Consider the following 13,036-nt stretch of genomic DNA (forward strand, 5'->3'; position numbering starts at 1 on the left):
TCCTCTTATTTCTTCAATATTAATCACGTTCTGAAATGGTTCAGTCTAATATTATGTGTGAATAAACAATAAACATCTATATTATATCTATATTATATGAATATAGTTTAATGTATGTTTATCAACTCACTGTAATTATTAATACGAGTGTAATTGTAAGATCTTTTTTAGTTTTTGTTTTTAAGTTTCTATAAATATATTAACCAAAACAAACTTCTTCATCTACACCTGATAAGTTGTAATTTAATACTACGAGCAGTTATTGCGACGAAGAGTGACTTTATACTTTATCATATGTTAGTTGTAAAGTAACCATGGTGCTCTTCGATCTGTTATCTATATGCTGTTTTTAATATAATCATATAAATTCGATAAAATTCGATTTCATTACATGTTTGAAAAACTTAATTCAATTATTATAATCAATTATTATTAGCATGTAAAATTGTAAATATATGGGAAACATTTTCTTTATTATCAACATTGATTTATTATCAACATTGAGTTCTTGGTGTGAATTAATCTGGATAACTTTTGATACAATTTCGCAGACAGTCCCGAAGAAATGTCCAATATAGTCTGAAGCAAGTGCATTCGCAGATTGCTCAAGGCGAGTGTTAAAATGATTGTGAAAAAAGGGATTAATATGTAGAAACAGTAAACCTCAACAGATGTGATTGTAGTTTCAAAGCTAATTTTTGTAAAAATTTTATTGTACTTTAAGAATATCATGAAGAAAACACATAAAACTCTAATAGCAGTAATTGATAAGATATAATGTGATTTTGAAATCTCAAAAATCGAATTGTTAATCTTGTACGGGTATAATTCAAGAATGCAACAAAAAGTGAAACAAGGATGTATCAAAGCTTGAAAATCCGTAGCGTTAAATAGACTATTTTTTTGCATGTTTTTTTCTCGTTTTTGGAATATTAATGACGTACTGAATATGGTTCGTCAAATGATGTATGTGAATAAGCACTAAACATCTATATTATATAAATAAAGATTAAAGATTATTAATCATGTTTATTTACTTACTGTAATTATTATTGCGAGCGTGAAATTACAGGATTCTTTTTTTAAATTTCTATGTTTTCATTATAACTTTTTATGTTTTCATTATAAACTTGACATTGAAATAATCTACTTCTTTTTCATCTACACCTGACAAGTTGTTATTTGATACTACGGAATTGTTGCGACAAAAAGTGACTTTATTTTGTTATACCTATATGTTAGTTGTCAAGTAATCATAGTGGTCTCCAATCTATTATCTATAAAATATGGTTTTTAATGTAATCGTATGCAATTTCTGTAACATGCTAACAATATATTATTGACATTATGTATATCAGAATAAAAAGTATTGACTACTGTAGTATTTCAAAAATTAATAATTTTTATAAATTAGTTAATTTTACTTTCCTGGTTCAGTGCTGTACATTTTTTATTATTTATATACAATGTAGAAGAAACCTTTATTCTTTTTATCATGACATTACGATTTTTAATTTGAAGTATTTGCTCACATGTTTTGTGTACATGTCACCAAGTTCTAATAAATAATATTTGGAACACACCATTTAATTTGATCGCAGTATTTATTTTTCAAACTTGATTTGAAATGTTATATGTAATTAGTGTTCTTATTAAAGTATTAAAATATTATAAACTAGATTCTTTTAATAATTAAATATAATATTGTACGCCGAAATATTAATGAATTTTATTACGCGTATTCTGAAAAACTCTAATACGCTGTGACAAGAGGCAAAAAAGTAATACATTAATAACGGTTAACAAAATAGAAGAGTAAGTTGTCAGGCCCAAATGATATTAATAATAATGATTCGATTTCATTACATGTTTGAAAAACTTAATTCAATTATTATAATCAATTATTATTAGCATGTAAAATTGTAAATATATGGGAAACATTTTCTTTATTATTTATTTTTTTTATGGAATTACATTGTTCATGTAATATTGATTGTAGAATTTTTATCGCAAGAATGGGATATCATTAGAAATTGTAGCAAAATTAACATATATGTGGTAATGGTACCCACCATCTAAAAGCAAAATAAAATAGTTATACAAAATAGATTTCATTAATTAAAACAAACGATCGATTACTCACTGTAACGAGAAACATTGCATCTATATTAAAACTTTTAGCGGAAAATATATTTTTGCAATGTAACATTTGCAAGGAAAAAGACTGCAGCTGTAATATTAGATCGCAAAATTATGAAATAGTATAAATTAACAAGATTGATAAACGTAACTATACTCAAGTAAAATTAATAAAGATACCCGATACAGTCTCGCTCTGAAACGCTACGCGTTTTCTTAGCGCCGAGACACTACCGTGTCTCTGGATATACAGAAACAAAATATTATAAGAAAAATATATACATTAAATTTCATTTTTATTATTACCTCATCTTTGATTTGCTCATCTTTGGCGCTATTAAGTACGTCGTGAATTGTAGTGCGGATCTCTTGAGCCTGATTCTTGCAAGTCTCGCAGGCCCACACAATTAACGCCAATTTTATTATGTAATAAGTTATACCTGATAGAATCATCTCACTAATTTGTCCATTCAAATTTATGACAAACCCATCATGCCACTCGACTAGATAGATATACAGACCTAGATTGATTTCACAAAAAGTTATAATCATTGAAGTAAGTAGTTGCGCACTGAAGATCGTATTTAGCATCTGTACTGTATTGCTGATCATCATATGTTGTTTCTTCAGAATCTTAAGCTTCATTATCAAAAATAGATTCCTTTGTTTGTAATAAAACAACATAGGGACATGTGGTTTATTGTTCATGAGTTCTTGCATTTGTTGAAGATTGTTATTAATGTCTTTGAAACAAGCTCTTAATACACAAACACAGTTTATGTAAAGCATATCCATCTGATATATCGACAGAATTGCATATGTTGATAACATTATGTTCCAGATATTATGGCGCGTTTTATAGAAATATATAGAAATTAGACATGTAAGATAGAAGAAACCGAACATATCCTTGGTGTGAATTAATCTAGATAATTTTTGGTACGATTTTGGAGACAGTCCCGAAGAAATATCCATTATAGTCTGAAGTAAACGCATTCGCGGATTGCTCAAGGCGAATGTAATGACTATTAAAAAAGTGATTGATATGTTGAAGTAGTAAATATCAAGAAATATAATTGCAGTTTCAAAATTAATTTTCGTAAAAATTTTATTGTATTTTAAGAATATCATATTGAAAACGCATAAAAAGCAAGTAACAATAATTGATAATATATAATGTGATTTTGAAGTTTTAAAAGTAGAATTGTTAATCTTGTACGGACATAATCCAAGAATGCGACCAAAAGTGAAACAAGGATACATCAAAGTTTGAAAATCCGTAGCGTTAAATAGCGACCATTTTTTTCGCATTTTGTTTCTCTATCGTTTCTGGAATTTTAATGGCGTGCTGAATATGGTTAGTTAAATGCTGTTTGTGAACAATAAACATCTGTGTTATATGTATATAAAGGTTATTAATCATGTTTGTCTACTCACTGTAATTATTAATGCGAGCGTGAGATTACAGGATTATTTTTTTAATTTCTATTTTTAAATTTTCAAACGTGTCAAACGTGTCAATCAAAATAATCTATTTCCTTTTCATCTACACCTGATAAGTTGTTATTTGATACTGCGAGTATTATTGCGACGAAGAGTGACTTTATTATATGTGAGTTGTCAAGTCACCATGGTGCACTTCGATCTCTTATCTGAAAAACACAGTTTTTATTGTAATCATATGTAATTTCCGTAATGCACTGACTATATATTATTAACATTATATTTGTCAAAATAATGCTTATGGATTATATAGTAGAGGAAAGTATCAATTCCGACATACCACTTTATTTTTAGACAATATTTCTTAAACAAAAGATAAAAATAATACTTTAAAAACATAAATACAAACTGAAAAGTGTCTTCCATCAGGTAGTATAAGTAGTTTTTGTAATACTGTTTGCAATTTTGCAATAATTAATTTTTTTTGTAAGATAAGCAAAAATGAGCGTCTGACAAAATAGGCTCCAAAACTAACATGATAAGCAATAATGCTATGTATTCCTATTCTTTTTCTTTTACAGAAATTATCTGTATAAAGTACTTAGAAGTGAATGTATATAAGATATTTCAGAAACGTTTCACTTCGTTATAAAACATTTTTATTGAATTATATGCATATTTACTTTATGCTATTCTGCGGCGTTTGCAAGAAGCAAATGTGTAACGCAAATATGTAATAGTTTTTAAAAAGTTTTTCTTCAGTTCCAATAGAGCTATTTGATACTATCGTGCAACATTATAAGAATTAAATAAATAACTCATGGTCTGTTTTATAGATAGGTATGGCGGTTTACACGGTACCCCAATTTTAATAATGGGAGATTGTTCAGAGTATAATTGGAGAATCATAGAGAAATTGTTAAGATTTCCTTTATTACAATTCATTTTAATTAAGAATTTTTAATTCACCCTTTTAAAGGCGGCATCTTGGATGCAATATTTTTATACTTTGTCTTTGGATTCGTAATCAGTGACCTGAAAAACCCTCGTATACCAAATTTCACAGAAAAAGGTTAAAAAGAAAAATGTGTGCTTCAAAGAGTTAAGAAACATATGTTCTTTTTATCACGATTTTAAGATTTTGTATTCTTAATTTGAAGTATTCGCGCATGTGTCTATGTGTATGTCACACTAATAAGTTCTAATAAAAAATATTTAGGACATTCATTTAATTTGATCAATAGTTATTTATTTTTCAAACTTAATTTATATATAATTTTATATGTAATTACAAAATATACTATAAACCAGATTTTCTTAATTATTAAATAATATTGTACACCAAAATAATATTGAATTTTAATGTGCGTATTCTAAGAAAGTCTGATAATGCTGTGGTGAGAGATGGAAAGGTAATAACATTAATGAATTGAGTTTTATAATTATATATAATGTAGATTTATTATTGGATATGGGAATAAGTTTCCGCTCATTAGAGAAAGTTAATAGCATTGCTTGTGTGCAATGCTATTGTGATAAAATGGCAATACATGTATTTGAAAGGTGTGTGTTTAAGCTTTTGAGCCCAGTAGTTGGCATTCGTTCGAGGCGATTTATTTGAACTAAACTTTGAAACAAAAACGAAATGGGATAATAGGCACGATAAGCTGATTCTGCTATATGACAATACTAGGCCACATGTTGTAAAACCGGTCAAGAAATACTTGAAAGGAGTGAAGTGGGAAATTCTGCCCCACCCGCTGTGATCACCGAACATTGCTCTTTCAGATTTCTATTTGTTCTGGTCCATGCAATTGGCTCTTCCTGGAGAACCATTCAATTCTTATGAAGGTATCAAAAAATGGCTTGATGAATCGCTTCAAAAGAATTAGATTTTTTCCTTTGAGAAATCCGTTTATTACCTGAAAAGTGGGAGAAAGTTGTCGCTTTCGATGGAGCATATTTTGAATGAACTCATTTTGTATCGGTTTGTTTAAATAAATACATCTTTTTCATTAAGAAAGGAAACTTATTCTCAATATATAAAATTAATTAGAAATGATGTTATTATTTAGATTAGAACAAATAAATATGATTTTTAGCTGATGAATTAATGGGTATCATACAATTTATGAATAAAAATTAATTTCAAAGTTGCTATCCTATAGTATTAGAAGAATAACGAAACAGAATAATATGTTTGTCAGACGCACAAACGATATTAGTAATAATATTACATAGTCTTTGAAAAACTTAATCGTATTATTATAATTTGTACGTAAAATTTTAGATATATAGAAAAAAAATTCTTTTATTTTTTATAAAATTACGTTATTCGTGTAATATTGATTATAGATTTTTTTTCGCAGGAATGTGATCAAGAATTGCAGAAAAATTAACATACATAAAAATTTGAGATACTTACTCGCGCACGTGTATGTCACATCATAAGTTCTAATGAAAAATATTTAAGACATTCATTTAATTTGATCAGTAGTTATTTATTTTTCAAATGTAATTTAGAAGTTTATACGTATAATTATAAAATATATTATAAAGCAAATCTTCTTAATTATTAAATAATATGTACCGAAATTACTATTTAATTTTATTTATTTTCTTTTTGGAGTTACATTATGTAATATTGATTGTAGATTTTTTATCGCAGGAATGTGACATGATCATGAATTGCAGAAAAATTAATATATATGTGGTAATGGTACCCACCATCTAAAAGCACAAAAAAATAATTATACAAGATATATTTCATTAATTGAAGTAAATAATCCATTACTCACTGTAGCGAGAAACGTTGCATCTATATTGAAACCTTTGGCGGAAAATATGTTTTTGCAATGTAATATTTGCAAAGAGAAGGACTGCAGCTATAATATTAGATGGCAAAATTATTAAGTGCAAGATTTATAAACGTTTCTATACTCAAGTGAATTTATATAGAAACAAGATATAAGAGTAATGTATACATTAAATTTCATTTTACTACCTCATCTTTGATTTGCTCATCTTTGGTTCTGTTAAGGACGTCATGAATTGTAATGCGGATCTCTTGAGCCTGATTCTTACAAGTCTCGCAGGCCCACACAATTAACATCAATTTTATTATATAATAAATTGTAGCTGATAAGAACAATTTACCAAATTGTCCATTCAAATTGATGACTAACCCATCATGCCACTTGATTAGATAGATATATAGATCCATACTGATTTGACCAAAAGTTGTAATCATCGAAATAAGTAATTGCACATTAAAACTCGTGTTTAGCATCTGTACTGTATTGCTGATTATCATATATTGTTTTTTCAGAATCTTAAACTTCGTCAAGAGTGGATTTTTTTGTTTGTAATAAGATAACGTAGGGATATATGGTTTACTATTTATTATGAGTTCTTGCATGTATTGAAGATTGTTATTAATGTTTTCGAAACAGATTTTTAATACACAAACGCAGTTCATGTATAACATATCCATTTGAAATATCAATTGAATTGCGTACATTGAAAATATTTTGCTTATGATATTGAAGCTCAGATAATAGAAGCATGTTAAAATTAGACCGATAAGATAGAAAGAACCAAAGATATCTTTAGTGTGAATTAATATGGATAACTTTTGGTACGACTTCGGAGATAGTCTCGAAGAAATCTCCATTATAGTCTGAAGCAAGCGCATTCGCGGATTGCTCATGACGAGTGTGACGACTGTTAAAAAAGCGATCAATATGTTGAAGCAGTAATTCCTAAAAGAAATGGTTGCTGTCTCAAAGTCCATTTTTGCAAAACTTTTGTATTTCAAGATTATTAAGTCGAGAACGCATAAAACGCAAGTAATAGTAATTGATAAGATATAATGTGGTTTTGAAATCTCAAAAGTCAAATTATTAATCTTGTACGGGAATAATCCAAGAATGCGACAAAAGGTAAAACATGGATACATCAATGTTTGAAAATCCGTAGCGTAGAATAGCCACCATTTTTTTTGCATTTTGCCTATTATTTGTTTCTGAAATATCAAAGATATAACTAAAGATGATCTGCAAAATGCCATATTTTCGCGTAATTTATGTTGAAGAAGTATCAGCCTAAAAAGATTAGTGACGTTATCTACTTACTTCGATATTAAATTGTGAGCGAGTGACTGCAGGATTCTTTTTTCAAATTCAATTTGAGTTTATTATTTCACTATAAATATTTGAACTGAAACTTCTCTTTATTTGCACGTGACAAAATTCTGTATAATACTACAACCAATTTCTACTATGAGTGAGACATTACTCTATCGCATGTTAGTCATAAAGTTACCATGGTGCTCTTCGATCTTTTTGTAAAGTGCAGTGCTTAATGTAATAATATCTGAGGAAATGTACTGGTTAATGATCAGTTCGTGGATGTGACTTAATTTTTGAATGAAATGATAAAAATTTTTAATGTTAAGCTTTTAATGATATGTACAATTTTAAATAAATTTGATGTTTATAAAAATTTAATAAAACAATTTTATTTGGAGTCATTTGCATCATAATATTTATAAAATTTTTATTATTTTATCTAATGGTTGAGTCATGTCCACTAACTGGTACATTTGTTTTAAATACTGTAATGTGCTAACTTATATACATTTAATTACATTAAATTGTAATCGTCGACATAATATTTAAATAGATTAATGATTCTTAAAAATTGTTAATAACAACTTTTTTATTAATGTACATACATATTTTTTAAAATGTATGTATGAAATGTTGAGAAATTTATGCCTTTTTGTTCTCTTTATCATGGCTTCAAAATTTAATTTGACATTTTCTTTTAGATTTTTTAATGGCGATTTTATAATTCCTTTTATGCGAGCTATACTTGACACGTTTAATTTAAAAATTGCGAGTAGTTGCTGTAGTTTAATTCTCCGCGAACTAGATAAAAAAATCAACATGGATCATATACGTGGATATATATCTCATACCATGCTGTATGATTGGTAACTACGTACTCTTCAGTTACGAGAAATCGGCAACATGCACGCGGTACTTTTGAAGAAGTTATAGAAATTCATCTTGCTGGGATATATCACACTACCTGCAGACCTATTCTGTAAGTCTTAACGCAAATTTAATTATCATTATAACGTCGCTAGGCAGCTTTTTTACTATAGTGAAAGAAGTGCGCAGCAGTATTATAATGATAGCGAAATTTGCGTTAAGAGTTATAGAATAGCCTGCAGGTTCATGGAGAGTTAAATAGCAAGAATTAATCATGTATTAGGCATGAAGTAATCATAGTGCTGTTCGATCCGTACTTGATATCTACAAAACAAAATTCATAAAGAAATTATACATAACTTCATAAATTTCAATGTACCGATTATATGTTGCTGCAACGTACAGGCCATACATCAACTCCTTTAGACACACTCACAACAGGAAGCATTGCATAATATGAATTAATAACTCTTAAAGAATGATTAATAACAATTCTGATTTATTACATTTTTTTTTGTGTAGGACATTTTTTCTTTATGATTTCAAGGTCTAATATTTGTAATTGTATGAACACATTTACACACATGTATATACGAGATAGTCATAATTTTTAATGAGAAAATATCAATATGCACTTTTAATTTAATTAGAAATGTGTCCTCATGGATATTTATTTTTTAAACGTAATTTAGAGTAGATCATAATTGTAAAATTTTTCGTTGATATCTCTTAAAATGTAATGTACTAAACTCTCAATTTTTGCATAATATTAATCACTAATGTGTTGTTAAATTATATTGTATATATTTTGAAAAACTTGCGATAATGCAGATAAAGATTGAGATATATTTCTCCATTTGTAAAGAAATTAATTGTTATACTTTATAGATTTTTAATGTTAATTATTAATATTTTGTGTGTGTGTGTGTGTGTGTGTGTGTGTGTGTGTGTGTGTGTGCGCGCATGTTTATATGAGTATATATACCCAACACAAAATCTCTTGTGACATAAGACGTCTTTAAGTTGTCTTTTAGACGCAAAAAATATTTTACGACGCGATTTTAGACACTTTTTGTTGTCTGAGTAGAGTATATATGTAATTGTAATACATTAACTAAAATTTTATATACGCACATATTTATATCATGCATTCAAATAATCATTTTAGCATAAGAAAAATAAATTTTTCTTTTTATATAATTATTTTCTTTTATGAAATTATATTGCTTATGTGATATTTGTTATAGGTTTTGTATCGCAAGAATGTGACATGATCAAGAATTGTAGCGTAATTAATATGTATGTGGTAATCGTACCCACCATCTAAAAAAATCAAATGAAAGAAATAAACAAGATACATTTTACTAACGATTTTTTAAAGTTAACGGTTGACAACTCACGGTAGCGAGAAATGTTGCATCCACATTGAAACTTTTGGCGGAAAATATATTTTTGTAGTGCAATAGTTGCAAGGAAAACAACTGCAACTGTAATGTTAGATCACAAAATCATTAAGTAAGAATAAAAAAACAAAATTATATTCGAATAAATTTAACTTAAAAATACCGTTAGCACACAATGTGTTATAAGAACAGTATACAAATTAAATTAAATTTTTATTACCTCATCTTTGATTAATTTATCTCTGGTGCTGTTAAGTATATCGTGAATCGTTGTACGAATTTCTTGAGCCTGATTCTTTGCAGTTTCACAAGCCCAAAAAATTAACGCCATTTTTGTAATGTAATAAATCATGCCTAGTAAGAACAAATCACTAAATTGTCCGTTCAAATTGATAATTAATCCATCATGCCACTCTATTGCATAAAAATACATATTAAGACTAATTTGAATAAAAGTTATGACTATCGTAATAAGAATTTGTCCACTGAAAATCGTATTTAGTATCTGTACTGTATTGCTGATCATCATATGTTGTTTCTTTAAAGCCTTAAGCTTGATTATCAAGAATGAATTTCTCGGCTCATAATAAAATGTGAGAACATGTTGTTCACTGTCTATGAATTTTTGTATGTGTCGTAGATTGTTATTAATTTCTTTGAAACAGGCTTTTAACACACAAACACAGTTTACATACAGCATATCCATCTGAAATATCAACTGACTTGCATATATTAAAAGTATTACGTCGAAGATATCCAAGCGATTCTTGTACAGATATGTAGAAATTAGGCCGATAATGTAGATAAAACCAATGATGTCCTTGATATGGATTAATCTGGATAATTTCTGGTATGACTCCGGAGGTAATTTCGAAGAAATCTCCATTATGGTTTGGAGCAAGTGCATTCGCGGACTGCTCAAGACGAGCGTAACGATTGCAAGAGAACAGATTAATATAGCAGAGCAGAAATTTAAAATAATCATTATTATAGTTTTAAAGTTGATTTTGGTAAAAAACATGGATTTAGTAAACATTATATTTAAAACACATAAAACACTGGTAATTATACTTGATAAGATATAATGTGGTTTTGAAAATTTGAAAATCGAATTGTTAATCTTGTACGGGAATAATCCAAAAATGCGACAAAATGTGAAGCAAGGATACATCAAAGTTTGAAAATCCGTAGCGTGAAATAGGCACCATTTTTTTCGCATTTTATCTTCGTCTCGTTTCTGAAATTTGAAGGACGTAAAATAAGATTATTAAAATGCTATATGTGACTAAATAATAATTTGTATTATACATATAAATACCAACTTAAAGATTATTTATCACATTTATTAAGAATTATGAGAATTTGATTATCAAGAATTATGAGAATTTGATTGCAAAATTCTTTTTATTTTTTAGTTTTTGTTTTTTAGTTTTTCACGAATATGTTAATTGAAATAAATTGTATTAAACTAAGAATCTTATAGGAACGTACATGTGATGTACAAATAAACTATTTTTTCGTCTACACTTGGCAAGTTCTAATTTAATACTGTGTACAGTTACAACAAAGAGTGAGACATTACTCTATCGTATGTTAGTCATTAAGTATCCATGGCGCTCTTCGATCTGTTATCTTTAAAATATAGTTTTTAATGTAATTTCTGTAAGATGCACTTTAAATTTTTCAGAATAGAAACTATCAACTAAGATTTAACCAGATTAGTGATTCTTAAAAATTGTAATTAATTATAATTTCCTGATTCGGTATTGCACATTTTTATTGTACAGGAGAATGTTTAAAAAAATCTTTTTTTATCATGACTTTGAGATTTAAATAACGCTCTTATTTTTAAATATACACGGACTTGTATATGTGTCACCGTAAGTTATAATAAAAAAATATTCGGAACATTTAATTTGATCTCAGCAATATTTATTTTTTTTAATTTGGAAATAAATGTAATTACAAAATGCTTTCATAAATGTATTAAAATACAATAAACCAGATTTTATTTTAATTATTATATATCTAATATTTATTATATATCTATTGTATAAAATACTAATATTTTATAAAATACACTAAAATACTGTGCTGCGTGTATTTTGCGAGAAACATTGATATAGTGCAAAACACACACACACACACAGAAGATAATGTAATACACTATATGTATAATAAATTGAGTTGTATAGTAATGATAATAGCAAGCTTATTATCGTAATTAGAATTAAAGTAATTATTTAGATTAAAACAAATTAGTATATTCCTTTAGCTGATGATTAGTATATTCCTTTAGCTGATGCGTAATATAATTTATGGACAAAGATTAATTTCAAAGTTGTCCTCCCGTTGAAGGTCAATAAAATAAAATAATATTTTATCAGAAGCAAATGATATTATTATAATAATGAACTGATTACGTCATTGAAAAACTTAATCGAATTATTACATTAATATATAAAACTCAATTTGCTAACAACATAGGCAATATGTTGTATGATCTGTTCTTACAGTTAAATATTCAATCTAATTTAGATATAATTGTATTATCTTCGATGAAAGAGACAGAGAGAGAGAGAGAGAGAGAGAGAGAGAGAGAGATGAGATTTGTAAAAACGGAAATAAGTTAAGAAAAATAAAAATAAATTATTTATTTATATGATTATATGATTTGATACTTTTCAAAAATGCATATATTTTATTATTTTGATAAATGATCATAAAGAAATACAATTTATAAATATGTAAAAGTTGTAAGTATTGATTATTTATCAAAAAATGTAAGTAAATAAGAAGGTATTTTTTTAAGATAAAGTTAACATTATTAATATTTATTAGAATTTTTCTCTATGTTAAAAAAAACCTTTATTTTTAATTTATTGAAGTTAGTTTCTATTCTTTCATCGCTACTATCTCAGATTGTGACGTTAGCGAGATGACACACAATAAAAATTTTTAGAAATATATTTATATGGAAATATGTTTTAATGAAGGTTATAATTAATAGAACCGACTAGCAAAATATATCGAAAATTCTTCTTTTGTTCTATT

General features: G+C 27.2%; 4 protein-coding genes across 9 annotated transcripts in view; 1 reads left to right on the top strand and 3 right to left on the bottom strand.

The window, feature by feature from the left end:
* LOC105150915 (agrin) overlaps positions 1-13,036 on the top strand; it is a 717,341-nt gene that overhangs the window by 401,851 nt on the left and 302,454 nt on the right. The window lies entirely within an intron of this gene.
* Positions 2-3,453, bottom strand: LOC147907565 (uncharacterized). The gene is given in 4 exon segments (XM_087412732.1): positions 2-1,988; positions 1,991-2,075; positions 2,144-2,230; positions 2,446-3,453. Coding segments are annotated over 4 exon segments (1,203 nt in total). The 5' UTR covers positions 3,451-3,453; the 3' UTR covers positions 2-1,962.
* LOC147907566 (uncharacterized) lies at positions 6,217-8,832 on the bottom strand. Its single transcript, XM_087412738.1, has 3 exons — positions 6,587-8,832; positions 6,381-6,467; positions 6,217-6,312 (listed from the first exon to the last, which is right to left on the bottom strand). Exons 1-3 carry the CDS (start codon positions 7,649-7,651, stop codon positions 6,217-6,219), a joined length of 1,248 nt encoding a protein of 415 aa, XP_087268864.1. The 5' UTR covers positions 7,652-8,832.
* LOC147907567 (uncharacterized) lies at positions 9,489-11,201 on the bottom strand. Its single transcript, XM_087412735.1, is given in 3 exon segments — positions 9,489-9,948; positions 9,950-10,066; positions 10,203-11,201. Coding segments are annotated over 3 exon segments (1,275 nt in total). The 3' UTR covers positions 9,489-9,789.

This window comes from Acromyrmex echinatior, chromosome 13 (assembly GCF_024713525.1).
Source record: "Acromyrmex echinatior isolate Ae372 chromosome 13, ASM2471352v2, whole genome shotgun sequence".
NCBI lineage: Eukaryota > Metazoa > Arthropoda > Insecta > Hymenoptera > Formicidae > Acromyrmex > Acromyrmex echinatior.